Raw genomic sequence first — 17,550 nt, forward strand, 5'->3', positions numbered from 1 at the left:
AAGCTCCATACTTGACTCTATTAAGACTCTTTGAAATCCATACCTACATGTCATCTGCTTTTTCTAATGACATGAAGACTGCAGTAGTATGCAACTGTCCCCTTGCCTCCAATACATTTAGGCAATAAGGTGAAGCAAATTCTTCCAAATCTGAATCAGATTGTGATTTCAGCAGTTATTCCACATGGAATTAGTCAGAAGGTTACAGTCAAACTGAACTATGTGGTGAAAGACATCTGCATATCCTGATGCAGGTTTTTTTTCCCCTCAGCTGTATATCTTGCATTTCTGTGCTTTATTTTGTTTTTGGTTCCTGGGAGATAAACACAGCCTTAATTTGCCAACCTGATTCCTGAAGCACACACCTTTGAGAAATTCCCACTGCAGGAGAGGATTTAGCTGTCACTTGCCTTCTCTTTTGGCATCAGCAGCTAAGTCTTTTCAATTTCCATCTCCTTCATTGAAACTGCTGGGCATCTTGGGCTCAGAACTTTTCAATCTCACGAATGCTGACTGCAACACAAAGGATCCATGGGCTCGAGAGAGACCAAGTCAGTCAAAGCCCATACAAGAGGTGTTCCTTCACAGTCACACACACACAATCCTAAGAGTGAACTGCATGGTTTATTGCTCCTTTCTCAGACTAGCAGAAGCAGGTTGACATATCCTAATAAAAATTTAATATACAGTACATGTGTTTGTTTAATTTATAAAATATATAACAAACTGTCATCTTTATGTTAGAAACATGTCGTTATGATGCCCAGTTTTTGGTATATGGAGAGTATAAATAGTGGTATGATGAACAGTAATTTATTTAGGTTGTGGAATGCAAGTTTTCTGACTACAAAATAGGAGCATGAATCAGAACTTAGAAAAGGACATTTTTGGACCCTAACTCAGCCTTGATCCCTGGACTTGTGGACTGAGGGATTGGAAGAGTTCCAACTCCAAAAAGAACTGTTCCTACAATCAAAGGTATATAGATAGACAGGAATCTTAAAGAGTATACACAAATCTGTAATTAGGAATATATAATTACAGATTTGTGCATACTCTTTAAGTGTATGCAGATTTGTGTATACTCATTAAAATCACAGAGAAAACTTCAGTTTAGATAAACAACATTAAAGCATTACTGGGATATGATTGCCTGAGAGAATACCTTTCCTTTTACAAACCCATCTGATCCTTGATCATCTTCTGGTGGGGCCATATTCTCCAAAAGGTTTGCCTATGATTGCTTGAAATAAGGTATTTAGTGGGCTGTTGCCCACTCTGTGAAACACTCTTCCCTCAGAAATTCAACACAGTTGAATATTTTGTGTATTGAAAAGGTTATCTAGTTGTGCAAGCTTTCCTTCTATATCCCAACTTAGTATCTCTTTTACAGATAACATAAATACTGTATTTTAATTTGGTGCGTTTTTATGGTCAATGTAAATACTGCAGCTTCATTTTTATGCCCTGTGTTTATTGCCTATTTCAAAATTATTTTTCTTCCCTGGTTTGAATTTGTCCCACATAATCAGTTTATAAATATTCATAATAAATAAATAATAAATTGCTTTCTCACGGCGATCCGCAGGGCAGAACACCTTATGGGAAGATTATTTATTTCTGCTAGTTATCTCTCATTTCCAGGTGGCTGTTCAACCATGCCATGTGCACCTTCTATGCTTTTTGTGGAGTTCTCTTTGGCCTGTGCAGTCTTACCAGCCTGACAGCTCTCAGCACTGTTTGCTGTATGAAAGTCTGTTATCCAGCATATGGTAAGTGCCAGGACATGGAAGGGAAATACAGTTTCGCCTTGCTCCCCCCCCCTTCATTCCCACCCTGCAACACCTGACAACTCTTTCACGGGGTTAGAAAAGTCATGAATCTCTTACCAACACCTCTCTTACAAGGACTTTCCATTAAGGACCCTATTCATCAAACATTTGAAATTGCAGTAACTAGCACCATATATATATAGTACAGCGGCTACCCATTTTCCCTTTTATTTGCATACGTAGATTAATTATAGGCCTGTCTACTATTTTGCATCCAACCTATAAGTCACAAGATGCATGGTTGTAGCTGGATGAGATGCCTTATTTTTCACTACCACCCATTACTGGGAATTTTATTCTGAGCATCCTCCAGTTCTGTCCCTTTGAACGGAACAAGGATACACACAAACAAGCAAAGGGAAAGCCTTAAAACTTGAAGTGGTTCCTCAAGGATCCTGCCTGGCCCCACAATTGCCAATATCAAGTGTATGGCTTGCTTATGAATAGTAACAACCAGAGGTTAGAAGCAACTAAGTGGAAATAACTGGTTACTTGGAATTCATCATGAAAGGTGTTATCTGCACCACACATAATAGGAACTTTATGCTACTTTTATGGGCCATGGTTCCATCCTATGGATTTCTGTAATTTGTTGTTTAATAAGAATATTCCACAAGGGAGCTTCGGTGTAATTCAGTGCAGTTCCTTGTATCTCTCTAGCACTAAGATCTGAGTACTGTACCTCACTAAATGATCGACCTAACAGTTAAAAGTGGTAACAAATGGGTATAACTGTGTATTTCAGACATAGTTTCCGTCATTTTAGAGAAGGGAGATGGCCTTTTCATCTAAACTATGTCACAAAGGGAAAGGACTCTACATGCCTTGTGGAAGTTCAGTACAGACTACCTTCCCATACAAACATGTGGGGGGTGCCTTCAAGGGAGGCCTTTTTGATAAGCAGCCTGGCTGGGGAGAACTTTTTCCCCCGAGGCAGGGCTGTGCTGTACTTTTTCTTTGACGTGTTTTTAACACAGCTTTTAAACTCTTTGAATTTAGTGGTTGTTTTAATATGATGATGCATTTAATTATGTTTTAATAGAAAAATTTAACTGTGGCCTGTTGCCTCAACGCAGAGGAGAAGAGCAATCATGCGAGTGCCCTCCCCTCCCCTCCCCTCCCCTCTGGCAGGCTCCTTGTCACGTGATGTGTTTGTGCAACTGTTCTCACAACTAGTGCAAGAATAGATGTGCAACAGAAGGCAAGCCAAATGAAGAGGACACTTTTTCAATTGTCCTTCCATTCTGTGTCTAGCAGTAGGACACTGGCTTGGGTTTTCAGTTGTATTATTCAAATATATATGTATATATAATTATGATGGCACCTATGTTGGGCATAGAGTCCCAGTACTGGGAGAAAACAAATGTCTGTCCGGAGTGCCCCAAATCTGCTCCTGACTGGGGCACCCCCTTGTCCCCACCTCACCGACAATGTGTCCCGTGCTACATAAACATGGATACACTGAAATGCAGTTGTACTTCTTCCTCTTGTGTCTGAATGGGCTTTTGATTTGTAAGCGTTGTTTTCTGGATGACAAACCTTTTGGTTCAGTTTGCATCCAGGGATGGGGGTGGGGATACTCCATATCCTTACATCCTTTTGCAGGCCTTGGCATACACATTCTAACTGAGGAAGACAAACTAAGCCACATACGTCTTCTTTGGCACAAATTGATTGAAACAGAAATATGATACAAATAAAGGAAACTGACTTGATTTGCACTGCAGACAAACCCCACTAGCTCAGTTGTCCAATAAATTTCTCCCACATCAAGCTGGGAATGAATAGCATCAATCCTAAGTATATGAGTTCCAGCATGTTGGCATCCATCTTGTATGCTAAGTATGATACACTGCTTGTTTATCCCCAGTAATGTACAGCAATGTATTTCAGATACCTTGAGTTGGGAATGGGAAGTCAGGCCAGATTATAAGGTGCTGCATGTTCTGCAGTGTGAGTTTATATTGAAGAGATGATGTGCTTTCGTATGAATCATCCCTAAACTAAGGAAACATTAGGCAGCTCCACTGATGTCTCTGTCAGGTTACAACAAACACACATCAGCCTAGAAGATGCTAAGTTAATGAAGATCAATAGAACTGGACAGTAAATGCTGCTGTTGCCCAAATAAAGTGCGCTTCTCCCAAAGAGGGTAGCAAGGGGGCTTTTTCCCCATTTAGGATTCTAGGCAACTTTTCTCTCAGGTAATGAAATATTATATATTCCTTTTATGCATCATGAGATTGAGAGTCAATGTGGCGTAGCAGAGGGAGCAGTTGGCTAGGACTCAAGAAACCTAGGTTGAACTGTCTGATTGGCCATGGAAACTTGTGGGAGAACAGATAAAAACACTCCTTAAGTATCTCAAACACCTGGAGAAAAAATCTTGAGCTCACTATAAGTTTGATGTGACCTGATAGCACAGAACAACAGTGTGATTAACCTAGTGTTGGGAAACAAGGTGATCATGGAAAACAATAATCTGTTTGGGGGGCGTTCTGAGTAAGTCCACCAGTAAAGGACAGATCTCTGTGTGAAGGAATGTATATCTGGTTAACGATTTTTGAAAAGGGACAGCAAGATCATTCGGGTTGCCCATTAAGAATTAGCATCTGTACAGCAGAGTGAAAGGAAAAATGAGCCAGCTGGTTCCAGTCTTCCCTGCTAAAAAAGAGATGTAACATTTTTCTGGTGAAATGGTAATCATTGTTTCAGGATTTGTGCGTATAGTTGAACAGCCACTTGGGCTAGACTCAATTATCCATAGGATACCTCCCAGCTTTGCAATCTACTATCATCATCATCATCATCATCATCATCATCATCATCATCATCATCATCATCATCATCATCATCATCATCATCATCATCGATCTATACAAGGAATGGAGAACATGTGGCCCTCCAGATGTTGTTGACTGCAGCTCCTATGTGTCCCCACAATTGTTATGCTGGAAGTCTGGAGACCCATGGTTCCCCATCCTTATTTCAAAATTCAGGTTTCCCATCATTGAGAGGTGATGGGGGAGAGATGGTGATGGCAAGGAGAAACAGCAGTAGTGTGCATCATTCAGTCTCTAGCAGTAGGATATCTTGTTGTGGTGTGTGTCTGTCTTAGTGCATACATGTGCAAGACACAAAGAGAAAGAGAGAGGATGAGTGGTTGTATCAGGAGACTCCCTACTGCATTGGACTGAAACTGAAATATACTAGGAAGATCCGGGGACCCACCACATATGCTGTCTCCCTGGAGAATGGATCGGGAATGTGATGGAAGAATTGCTATTACTCTTAAACCCCATGGGTGTCTACGCGTCCACACTGGAACAAATGACATGGTCAAGAGGAACAATGAAGAAATCACATCAGACTTCGGAGCTCTGAGAAGGAAACTCAAGGCCTTTGGGGCACAGATATTCTTTTCATTCACACAGAAAAGGAATAGAAAGGGAAAGAAAAATATTGTGGATGAACGACTGACTACAAAGCTGGTGCTAACATGAGGGATTTGGATTTTGGGACTATGGACTATGCTTCCTGGAAGATGGATTGCTGGCAGGTGAGGGGTTGCACCTCGTAAGAACTGGGAAGAATGTGTTCGGCCACAGCACGAAGAAGTATTTCAAAAGGGCTTTATTATTTTGAACAAGTTCAAATCTTCAGACCCGTGTTGAAGGAACTAGCTGACAAACTCTCAGAACCATTGTCTATAATTTTCTTGAAATCATAGAGGATGCGTGAAGTGCTGGATGATTGGACGAGGGCTAATATTGCCTCTATCTTCAAAAAAAGGTGAAAAGGAGGAAGCACAGGTCAATCAGCCTGACATCAATCCCAGGGAAAATTTGGGAGCAGATGATAAAGTGATCACTATGCAACTACCTTGAAAAAAAATACACAATAATAACTAGAAGCCAACATTAATTTGTCAAGAACAAATCCTGTCAGACTAATCTTATCTCATTTTTGATAGGGTAATCTCCCTGTGGATGGTGGGAATGCTGCAAATGTAATATATCTTGACTTCAGCAAAGCCTTTGACAAAGTGTCCCATGATATTCTGATTTACAGGCTAACTAGGTTTGGGCACTAGATAGCACAAGTTAGTTACAGAATCATAGAGGGTGCTTATCAGTGGCTCCTTCTCAAACTGGGAGGAGGTAACAAGTGGAGTGCCATAAGGCTCAGTCCTGGGCTTGGTGCTCTTCAACATTTTTATTAAGGGATGAGTGGGTGCAGGGAATAATTATCAAATTTGAGGATGACACAAAATTTGATGTAATAGGTAATATCTTGAAAGGCATGAACAAAATTCAAAATAGATCTTGATTGGCTTCAGCACTAGACTGAAAATAACAATGAAATTTAACAGGGATAAGTGCAAAATTATGACGCACACAGTTACAAGATAGGAGTACTTGGCTTAGTAATACTATACGCTAGAAGGCTCTTAGAACTGTACATCACAAGCTAAATATGAGCCAACAGTGTGATGTTGCTGCAAAAAAAGCAAATATTATTTTAGGCTGCATTAACAGAAGTATAGTCTCCAAATTCCATAAAGTATTAGTCCCTCTGTATTGGACATTGGTTAATCCTCACCTTGAGTACTGTGTCCAGTTCTGAACACTGCACTTTAAGAAGGATGCTGACAAACTGGCACCAGTCAGGGGAGGGCAATGATGACCAGGGGACCAGAAAACAAGCCCTATAAGAGGTATGATAGCAGTACAAATACTTGACTGATTGTCTCGCAAAGGAGGGCCAGGATCTGTTCTTGACTGACCCAGAATACAGGACACATAATAATGGGCTCAAGTTGCAGGAAGCCAAATTTTGGATGAATATCAGGAAAGCATCCTCACTGTTAGAGCAGTACAACAATGGAACCAATTACCTCAGGAGCAGTGAGCGTTCCAATGTTGGAGGCATTCAAGATAAAATTGGACAACCATCCATCAGATCTACTTTGATTTGGATTCCTGCACTGAGAAGATTGTTGGACACAAGGGTATTGCAGGCCCTTTCCAACTCAATTATTTTATGAATCTCTGAGATAACTTAGAAAACTTTTTTTCATACAGCTCCCAGAATTCCCTAGCCAACATGGCCAGTCATTTTGGCTGAAAACTTCTGGAAGCTGTGCACCCCAAAGTTAACTTTTCTAAAGATGATGGGCAAATAACCATATCCATTTCCCCACTTCTACTAATCTGTGCTTCCAATTCCAACAAACGAGTAATCCCTTTCCTGCCTTCTGTTCCATCCTAGCCCTGTCCAAAGAAACTGTTGGGGGGGAAATCCAGTCCTAACCAGATTAAAGACAGATGCGGAGGACATATAACAACAAACCGTTTGGCAAGAATATAGGAAGGGCCGACAAAACTTAAGTACTGTACCCGTAGACAGCCAATAGCCATTTATAGATTTATTTATTTTTTAAGTCTGTTGAAGCACCTGGGGCCAGACTCTGCATCCAGCACAGACAACTCTTTGTGGCTGCACAAATTACTGGGGAAGGTGGAAGGAAAGATAAGACTAACTTCAGCTATAAGCCAGCAGCCAACAAACCGAATCTCCTCCCTCTGCAATTTCGGTTGCTGTTGTCCGATGACTATGGAACAAAGTATCCTGGCCTCCCTGGCTTATCTTTTCTCTCATGCCCTTTTGTGTTTTCCCACTAGGCAATAACTAATCTCAGCATATCTTTAATTGCTTAGGTTCAAAGAAATGTTATCCCTACATATGTCTGAAGACTTGGTGTTGGGTGTATGTGTGTGTGTGTTTTAAATTAAGCCTTTAGAAGATCAGAGAGTTTAGGATTTAGGCTAGGAAAGACGTGGATGCAAAGAAGTCCAGCTTTTCTGGTACATATTGACTTCTGTGGAGAAAAAAAAATTGATTACATTTTTAAAAATTTTGATTTTACATAGAAGTGATACTTTTTCTACCGTCCTCACTCTTTTATTTGCAGAATTCTTCTTCTCACTTAAAAAGTGTTTTACCAAAACTACGGATGTCATCCTCAAAGCCAAGTGGGAAAAAATGATAAGGAGGAGGGGGAAGAAACTCCCATGTGTGGGTGAAAGGGCTTCCCCCCCCCACTAAGGATGCTTCCATTCAGTTTGCAGGAATCACCCCCTCCCCCCTCACCACATTATATTATGGAAAAAGAGCAAAATATAGAGATACCAATTTGCATAAAATTGCATATGCTCATATACAGATGCAAAATTTGAAATGATTTTATCGTTTAAACAGAATTACAATGTGTTTCTCTCCAATGAGGAAGGCAGTGGGGGAATCTGTGTGTTTGCTGATTCTGCTGTCCACTGTGGATGGGTCACAATGAAATCTGCATTTGCCTTGCTTGGAGTTCTTTCGCTTTCGCCGACTTGGACTGGACAGCTGTTCAGATGGAAGATTTTTCTCTTGGAACTCTTCAAATGAAGGACTGTACAGTATTTACAAAAGAGGACACACAGCTCCCCACAGCCAGTCCATTCAGTATGAGCGCTTTAACTGCATAAATTCTAGAGGACTATAGGGGCTACCATTAGAAGGAGTGAACGGCCTGCTTCTATCGGACAAGCTTGTTGTTGCTGCTGCTTCCGACTTAGGGGAACCCTGTGAATTAGTGACATCCAAAAAGTCCTGTCATTAAATGACATTCTCATGTCTTGCAAATTTAAGGCTATGGCATCCTTGACTGAGTTAATCCATCGTATATTCAGTTTTCCTTTTTTGCTGCATCTGTTCAACTTTTCCCAGCATTACTGTCTTTTCCAATACATCGTATCTTCTCAGGATATAGTCAAAATACAATAACCTCAGTTTAGCCATTTTTGCTTCTAGAGAGAATTCAAGCTTAATTTGATCTTGCACCTGCTTTTTTATCTTGCTGGTGGTTCATTGTGTCTATGAATCTGTCACCCAGCATCACATTTGAAATAAGTTGATTCTCTTTTTTTTGTTTTCCTGTCAGCTTTCTTCACTGTCCGGCTTTCGCATCTGTACATGGCAACTGGGAATATTAGAGTATTGATGCTTTCGGCTTTGGTCTCCAGTGACACATCGTAACACTTGAGGTTCTTTTCTAGTTCTTTCCCTTCTAACCTTCCAAGAGTGAGATGACATGGTCAAATACCATGGGATTTGTTTTGCTTATAAAACCGGTGAATCTGAAATATTTTTTACTGATCACATGATGAATCAGTACAGCCAAAGTGATTTTTAATCTCTCCCACTGAGGGACTTCTACTTTTTCCAGCTGGAAGGATACAATTTTTTTTCTGTGCAGTTAGTTGTTATAAATTCTTGTGAAGACAAGGGAAGTGTCTGTAGGTGGTGTTTCGATGACATTGGCAGTTGGGGTGCAATGGGGGAGAGAAACCTGCAAAAGCAAAGCACCATGATTATAGTTCGCTGTCAGACTCCATTTCTGAAAAACCTTTTTAATAGAAAAGTAACATGGAAAGGTACCTCACAATCTCAGAACATAGACCATCAAAAGTTTGAACAGTAATTTTGCAAAACGCGTTATGATTCACAAGTCAGAAGGATTCCATACAGGATCACTGCTTCTCATCATCTGTCCTGTTACCCATTTCCCTTACTTTCATTCAAGAATTACCTCATCTCTGTTGACATATGGTTTCAAACTAGTTAATCGGCACTTTAAATGATCACTGCTGGTGTCAACAGAACTGTTGTCATTTTTGATAGCTCATTACCAGCATAACTGTCACTCTCTTTTCCACATTTAATTTGGTTCCCATCTCTCTATCATGGTCTCTGTGTTCATAAAACTGTGACCTAATTATTATGCTTCATATATCTGAAGAAGTGGATTGTGATTCATAAAAGCTCACACTGAAATAGTCTTTAAGGTACCACAATAGAGATCATTTTAAAAAGGAAAAGAAATGCCAATACTTGTCTTTTTGTTTTTAGTACTGTTAAAAACATAGATTTTGAATCTACAGGATCCTTTGGGCAGGAAATGGTGAGAGGAAACTATGTCAGAGATGGGACAGGTTTTTTGTTGATGTTCTGGGCTACCCTGTAAAGAAAACTTCAGCCAGGGTGGCCAGTGGGTTATTCGGGGTGGTGAACTCTTTAAAAAGTAACTTTCCCCATCTCTTTCTAAAAGAGAATAAAGGATATACAGTATACGTAGGTATACCCATAGCAATCAAACTTTCACAACAACTATGTGTGCCAAATATGTGGTGGTGGCGCAGTTCCTGGATCACAAGAAAGAAATGAACTTCATCTGTGTGTTCCTACAGGCCAACTTGATGCCTGATGATCTATTTGTTTATTATTATTTTTTGATTGATTTTTATTTATTTATTATTTATTTTCATTTATAAACCATCTATCTGACTAAAGGTCCCTCTGGGCTGTGTACAACAGTAAACCATATAGGCAAGTGAACAAGTAAATACACAATAGAACAAGCATGTTCTATGGAATCAGCGGAGGACGTTTCTTAACAAAACAGATTTAGAAATTCAGTTCCATGTTGAAATTGCATTTAAAGCAGCTGGCAATTATACATGTTAGGCTTGTAGTCTCAGCAAGCTATTAAAATGATATATTTTGGAAAGCCTGCTGGAATAGAAAAGTTTTCAGATGTTTCTTATAGATCTCCAGAAAGAGGTCAGGTGAATTTCAGGTAGCAACTCATTCCAGAGCTGAGGAGCAACCACTGCAAAGCCCCATTTCTTCGTTTTCTCTTTCTGGGCCTCTCTCAGGGTTAGCATCCTCAGCCACCAGCCACCTAGCCTGAGTTGCACAGGTAGACTGGGCAGTACCTGTTGGAAGTAGGTGTGTTGCTATGTACTGAGGTCTCAAACCATTTAGGGAATTACAAGTCAAGACCAGCACCATTTAGTGCATCTGAGCCGGGCAGAGAAAAAAAATATCTTGGGAAAGGTAAATGAGGGTTCCTTGTTACATATGGCGAGTGCTACTTTGTAAAAGCAGGCACTGATGCACCCTCTTGATCACTCATCTTCGAGTAAATGGAAGTTACTCTTGCCTACTGGGAGAGAAAAACAGAGCTCTCACCTCTGAAGCTTTCTATCAGACCTGACATTAAAGGTAATGTGTTGAAAGGGCTTCGGAAAATATTTGCCAGTGCAGGCTCTGCTTGTGTGTGTAAATATGCAGTTTCGTGCTCAAAGGGCTATTTGTCAGAGTGTTTGCTGCAGCTTTCTGCAAGGAAGGAGACCACGCATGCAAATAGAGCTCCCTCCCTCCCTCTTCACCAGCAGTTCTTTGGAAAAGGTCATTGGGAGATGGTATAAATCTCAAGATCCAAAATGTGGATCTTTTCCTGTGACAGAATGTTAGTTATCGTTTCCTGAGATCAGTTCTCTAAGAACAAAAAGGGGACATAAGAGTGAGGCCAAACGGCTGAAAATGGGAGGGTGGACAAACAGCACAAGGAAGGAAGGAAGGAAGGAAGGAAGGAAGGAAGGAAGGAAGGAAGGAAGGAAGGAAGGAAGGAAGGAAGGAAGGAAGGAAGGAAGGAAGGAAGGAAGGAAGGAAGGAAGGAAGGAAGGAAGGAAGGAAGGAAGGAAGGAAGGAAGAAAGAAAGAAAGAAAGAAAGAAAGAAAGAAAGAACTCACCTTCAAACAAACAAGCAAGCAAGCAATTCTTATAGGCATACCTGTATGTGAGTTAGTACTGTTGAAACAGAGCATCAGTGTATGAAGTAAGTCAGCTAAACCAGTAGGGGGCAGTGTATGAGTGGAGTTACATAGATTTTAGTCTGATTTTCCCCGTTTAATTTTTAGATATTCACACAGATTGATAGCCTTAGGCTTCCTTCCTCCTTTTCTCTCGCTCGTAGTTTTGCTGAGCCAGGTATCTCCCATCTTGTAACTGCGCAATTGGATTCTTTTTCCGAGGTGCAGTACTTTGCACTTATCCCTGTTTAATTTCATTCTCTTGTTTTCAACCCAGTGCTGAAATTTATCTAGATTATTTTGAATTTTGTTTCTTCCATGGTGTTAACTATTCCACCCAATTTTGTGTCACCCACAAATTTGATTAGCTTTCCTGTATTCCCTGATCCAGGTCATTAATAAAAATATTGAATAGCACTGGGCTAAAATAGGAATTGAGCACATCTATCTTTTATTTCTCTTTTGTTTTCTTCTTCTTCTTGGTAGGAGGGGCTTTTTCAGACTAGGATGACTGTCAAATCTATCCAGCATTAACCAATTGCTCCCTCCTGCTTCTGAATTCAAAGAGAGCCCCAACTTTCTTTTCAGTGTTTCCCCCCCCCTAGAGTCTGTTTAGTGCTGTTTGATTTGTTTCATTGTAAGTAATGAAAACTTTTATTCTTTCTCCTACTAATATCTCAGTCAGTTATTGAGACTGTAAGGGGGTGGTAGTCTACTTTGCAGTTTTGCTCTATGAATCCTTGCACTTCTGCTGTGCAAGTAAAGGAATTTAACCAAAAAAAAAAAAATTCAAAACTCAGCAACACTTTACTGTAGGGCAGGGATCTCTAAACTGACCTGTGGGCCACACCCAGCCTGCCTTGCCATTTTATTCGGTCTGTTCCCTTCAGTCTGTGTGCATGCACGGGAGGGGCAGGGGGGCATCTGGGCAGGTGGGGTGCATGTGCGCATGTAGGTGGACAACCAATGTGGACAGAGGTGTGAGCGGCCAGCCAGCCAGCTGTGTGTATGCGCACATGTGCTTTCCTTTGACGCTCAAAAATGTGGAAAACATACAATGTGGCCCTCACACTCAAAATTTTGGAGATCCCTGCTTTAAGATAAAAATGTTTCTGGACTATACCTCTCATTATATGGCTATGCTGCCTGAGGAATTCTGGGAGCTGTAGTTCACAGAACAAATATGCACACATCTACCTTGGAATAAAACCCTCTTGAGCCAACCAGTAAATAATTATTCATGGGTAATAGTGGGACGTGCTGGCGCTGCGGGTTAAACCACAGAAGCCTCTGTGCTGCAAGGTCAGAAGACCAGCAGTCGTAAGATCGAATCCACACGACGGAGTGAGCTCCCGTCGCTTGTCCCAGCTCCTGCCAACCTAGCAGTTCGAAAGCGTGTAAAAATTGCAAGTAGATGAGTAGGTAACACCACGGTGGGAAGGTAATGGTGTTCTGAAGCTAACGGCGTTCCGTGTCTAGACGCGCTGGCCACGTGACCATGTAAGATTGTCTTTGGACAAACGCTGGCTCAAATGGGGATGAGCACTGCGCCCTAGAGTCACACACAACTGGACTAAATGTCAAGTGGAACCTTTACCTTTACCTAATAATGAATACACCGTGAGCTTTCAGAGGTCATGGGGTGCAGGCTTCCGCTCACTTATCTGAAGCTTTGTAACCAGCCTTTGCACAAAAAAAATTGTGTGGGGGATTTTCCCTGGCTCCTCAGCAAACATGCATAAAAAAGCTGTGTAGGTGGTGAGGATCAGCTTTTAAGAGCTTGTTTAAACTTCACAACGAAATGAGGAAAAAGAACAGCTTTTAAAAACACCAACACACTTTTTTCATACTTTCAGACCCATTACCAAAACAAATAGAGAGAAATAAAACTATAAAACAATTCAGGATCCCATCGATGATACAAAAATAGATGGTATTTTATGATTCAACAGTGAATAAACTGCAGTCACCGATGAATGAGTCATGCTTTCACTTTAACAATTTTTTTTTTTTTGGCCAAATGTGATATGGGACTTATGGATCGTACCCTCAGTGTGATGCACAAGCCTTCTTAAAGTGACTGCGGATGCTCACAAGTGTCATTCTTTTCTGCATTAACACACGAACCCTGTGCTTAAAAGATTCTCAACTTCTAGCATCGGTAATGAACACAGTGGAAATGGATTGGACTCCAATGTATTGTTCTTTATGCAACTTCAAGCTTTTATCTCATCTTGGTTCCTCTGAAGGAAAGCGATGGCCTTCCTTGCAACATTTATTTGACAGCAGCAAGCTTCCCCCAGATGCAGTTCTGATACCTCCTTGAAACTCTAACCAGCATTAAAAAAAAAAAAACAAGGACAACCTCATCATTTGAAGGCAGGTCTATTGCACATGTGTTTCATGTAAAAAGCTTCCAGTGTTGCGCTAGTACCTCTAAATTCGGAAATACCACTTCTAGAACTCTGGAAAACAGATTCCAGACTGTGTAGACCAGACTGAACTGAATAGACTGTGGTCTTGTCACCTTATGTTCCTAAAATAAGGGCAAAGCTTGGGGGAGTTACTTTTTCAGTATGCTGGTCGGCATATTCTGTCAGTTGAGATCCACAGAAGTAACTTTTTTGTGTTCTGCTTTAGGGATCATGTATCTTCTCCAAAGAAAATTCAAGGCAGCATGATTTGCAATGTTGTAGTACTACACAAGGGATAAAACCACATTTGCAAAATAACTCTCACAACAGCTAAAAATTCAAAATCCCTAATGTCAACTAGCTATCCCTCTATATTTTTTATTTGTTAATTGCATTATTATTACTACTACCACCAGTCCTTTCTTTTGAACTCCATTACCTCAAGGCTAACCAAAAAGCTGTGTTAGATATATAGTGTGCAGCTGAGCCTCACTTCCTTACTGACTCCAAAGGAAGTATAACACTTTAAAGTTCTGTGGGGCTATTTGCTTACTATTGATGAATCTTGCAAACACAACTGCGCAAAAATTGTGAAAATTTTTCACAAAAGACTCTCCCTCTCTCTCTCTGCAGTTATATAACAGACAACATGAACAATTATAACAACAAAATGTTACAATTTGTGCACCCGAGATCTTGGCAACAGCACCAGTACAGGAGACACTTCCCAGTTGGCGTGAAAGAAGAAACAAAACAAAGTTCCACCAACATTGGGCCTCCACCATACATTTTGCAGTAAAAACAACAAAGACGTTCCATTGTGCTCTATGTATTTAATGTAATGAGATTTAGCTCTATTTGGGGATATAGTGCCATTTCTTAGAAATTGAGTGTTTCCAAAACCATTTTTGATGGTCTCTGTCCCTCCCTCCCTTCTCCCCCCCCTTCTCGCAGGTAACAAGTTCTCTCCCACCTATGCCAGTGCTCTCCTAGGATGTGTCTGGGCTTATGCTCTCATCTTTGCCGTGGCTCCTCTAGCTGACTGGGGCAGTTATGGGCCAGAGCCCTACGGGACAGCTTGCTGCATCAAGTGGAAAGCATCAACTCAAGAAGCCAAGTTCTACATCGTGGCCCTCTTTATTTTCTGTTACATCATCCCCTGCCTGCTGATCCTCATCTCCTACTCACTCATCCTTTGGACTGTGAAGGTCTCCCAAAGAGCAGTGAAGCAGCACATGTCACCCCGGAAGAAAGCCAACAGTGTCCATAGCCTGATTGTCAAGGTAAACAAACTGTGGGAGTTTTTGCAACCCTGCATGCTGCCTTTAGCAGGTTTGCCTGGAGAGAACATTCTGAGCTGCGATGACTACCAAACTATCCAGTACTAACCAATCGTTCCTTCCCTGTCTTTGAATTAAAAGAGAGCCCCATCACTCTGCTCAATGTTCTTTTCCTCTCTTGAGTCTGTTGAAGTCTGTTTCTGACAGCAGTCATGTTTGTCTGTATACTGTTTGATCGGTTCAATTGTAAGTAAACAAAATCTTATATTCTTTCACCTATTAATGTCTCAGAGCAAATTACTGAGACTGTAAGTGCCAGTTGATGAGAAAAGGGTGTGGTCTACTCTGGGAAACCTGAGGCTATTCTTCTCTGTGAATCCCTACACTTCTGCTGCATTGCTAGAGGAAATTATCCAAAAATTCAAAACTCTGCAACACAAATTAGAATGGGAAAAGAGGAAGGGTTGGGAATGTTGGTGCCATATGTAGGCATCTCTTTGCAACCTCTTTTTTACAGTCTCTAAATTCCCCAATGCTTTTGCAAAAGTATAAAACCCTTGGGTCAATTCTATTGCATGTCATAAGTCATTGTTGATTACTTCTTCCTTTGTGTAACCCATCTAAAGTCTGGATCACTTGGATGTTCCCTGTCAAGCAGAGGGACAAAGTCCCTTAAAATGAGAGGCCAAATTTTTAGTCCCAGCCCAGGTTTGAGTTCCTCTTGTTAATCTGACCTGGATCAAGTTTTTTGGGGGGTGGGTGGGGGAGAAGGGTAATTAAGCCGTCTAGAAATTGGACATTTATGGTTTTGGGTCTCAGCTTCCGGGATTTTCTGAGGAAGTGGACTTTGTCCACAAAAGCTCATTATTAAAATATAGTAGTCTTTAAGGGGCCACAACATTTTTTTGTCTTCTTTATTTTTTCTTTTGTTTTCAAGACTACAACCCTGAAAATCCTGGGAGCGGAAGTAAAAAAAAAAAAAAAAAAAGGATCCCAGGTACCAAAGGATTGTACCTGAAAAGCTCAGTGGTAACAAGAAAGCCTTAAGGGGGAAGAAAGGGGCATCTGATATCAGAGTCTCTGCAGCTCAGACCTGAGTGTAAACACTACATATAACACAGGGGAGGGGAAAGGCCAGCCTATAACCCCAGGATCCAAATGTCCCCTGAATCCCCACATGCTAAAAAGAAAAGAAAAAAGTTTGCTCAGAAGGTACTGTAGTGCCCTAGGGTGTAGGAGGCACTTCCCCCAGGTTTTGACCCACATCCAAGCATCCTTGACTCCCTCCCCTGTAAAAAAAATTTTTAAAAAAATTAAAAACAATTCTGCCCGCTAGAGGGCATGATAAAGCTTTTTGGCTTAAAAACAGGAAACAGTTTGGGGTGGGCAGCACACAGGTAGGGACATGACATTGCTGTGCCTGGGGTGGGCATGTGCAGCCCTTGGACTGCTAGTAATTGCCTACCCAGGTCAAGCAGGTGCGCAGACTTCCACACACAATTGGGAATGGGGAAGCCGTTTGATCGATAAGCAGCCACAAAAGTGGGAGGATTTTGGACTGCAGTTCCCAAAATTCCCCAGCCAACATGAGCAGCCAGGGATTCTGGGAACTGTCATCCAAAAAAGCAACTTACGCAATCTCTGTGACAGCTTGTCATCGGATGACCAATTTCCAAGATAACGTTGCAGCAAAGATAAATGTACCCTCCTGGACTTTCTTCATTTGCAGGAACCAAGGATGAAGGCATCGCCAGCAAAAGAGTATTTATATATATATATAAAGTATCTCCCACACAGATTTCCTGCATGGCGTATCAGGGTCTTGGGGGCGGGTGGGTTAGAAATATGATAGATGGGCTGCAGCAGGCACAGGTAGAATGTAACTGAATTCTATTACCTCAAGATGATTTGCTCACTCACATTGCATGGCTGTCTCTCATGACTTGACAGCTTAATTTAACCGTACGTACGCCTGAGTCTCTGGACTCACCAGCATTTTGTCACTAGGAGGGAGATCAGGAGTGGCTTATCTAAAGGCTAGAGGAACTCTGGGCCTTGCTTATAATCCAAGTGGGTGCACTCCCCAATTAACTGGTTCAGTTAATTAACTCATTAATTATGGTCTAATGCTATTAATAGAGATGCATGCAGACTATAAATTCAAAGCCCCACCATATATGGCTTCTCCTCAAACCTGTTATATTTATTGTGTCTGGACACACAATGATCTCTTGATTGCAAAATAATACTACAGTCATGCTGTTATTTTCCAAAGACTTCTTAGTTTTGATGGCCTCCTGATTTTTAAGGTTAGACTATGAAAAAC

The 17,550-nt window shown here is 41.1% G+C and overlaps 1 protein-coding gene across 2 annotated transcripts in view; it reads left to right on the forward strand.

The window, feature by feature from the left end:
• Nucleotides 1–17,550, forward strand: part of LOC110071828 (opsin-5) — a 95,536-nt gene that overhangs the window by 67,280 nt on the left and 10,706 nt on the right. For both annotated transcript variants that reach the window (XM_072996862.2, XM_078392636.1), the window contains 2 exons: nucleotides 1,645–1,772; nucleotides 14,899–15,227. In XM_072996862.2, the coding sequence (XP_072852963.2) occupies nucleotides 1,645–1,772; nucleotides 14,899–15,227 (457 nt within the window). The remainder of the gene's footprint in view (nucleotides 1–1,644; nucleotides 1,773–14,898; nucleotides 15,228–17,550) is intronic.

This window comes from Pogona vitticeps, chromosome 4 (assembly GCF_051106095.1).
Source record: "Pogona vitticeps strain Pit_001003342236 chromosome 4, PviZW2.1, whole genome shotgun sequence".
Taxonomy (NCBI): Eukaryota; Metazoa; Chordata; class Lepidosauria; order Squamata; family Agamidae; genus Pogona; species Pogona vitticeps.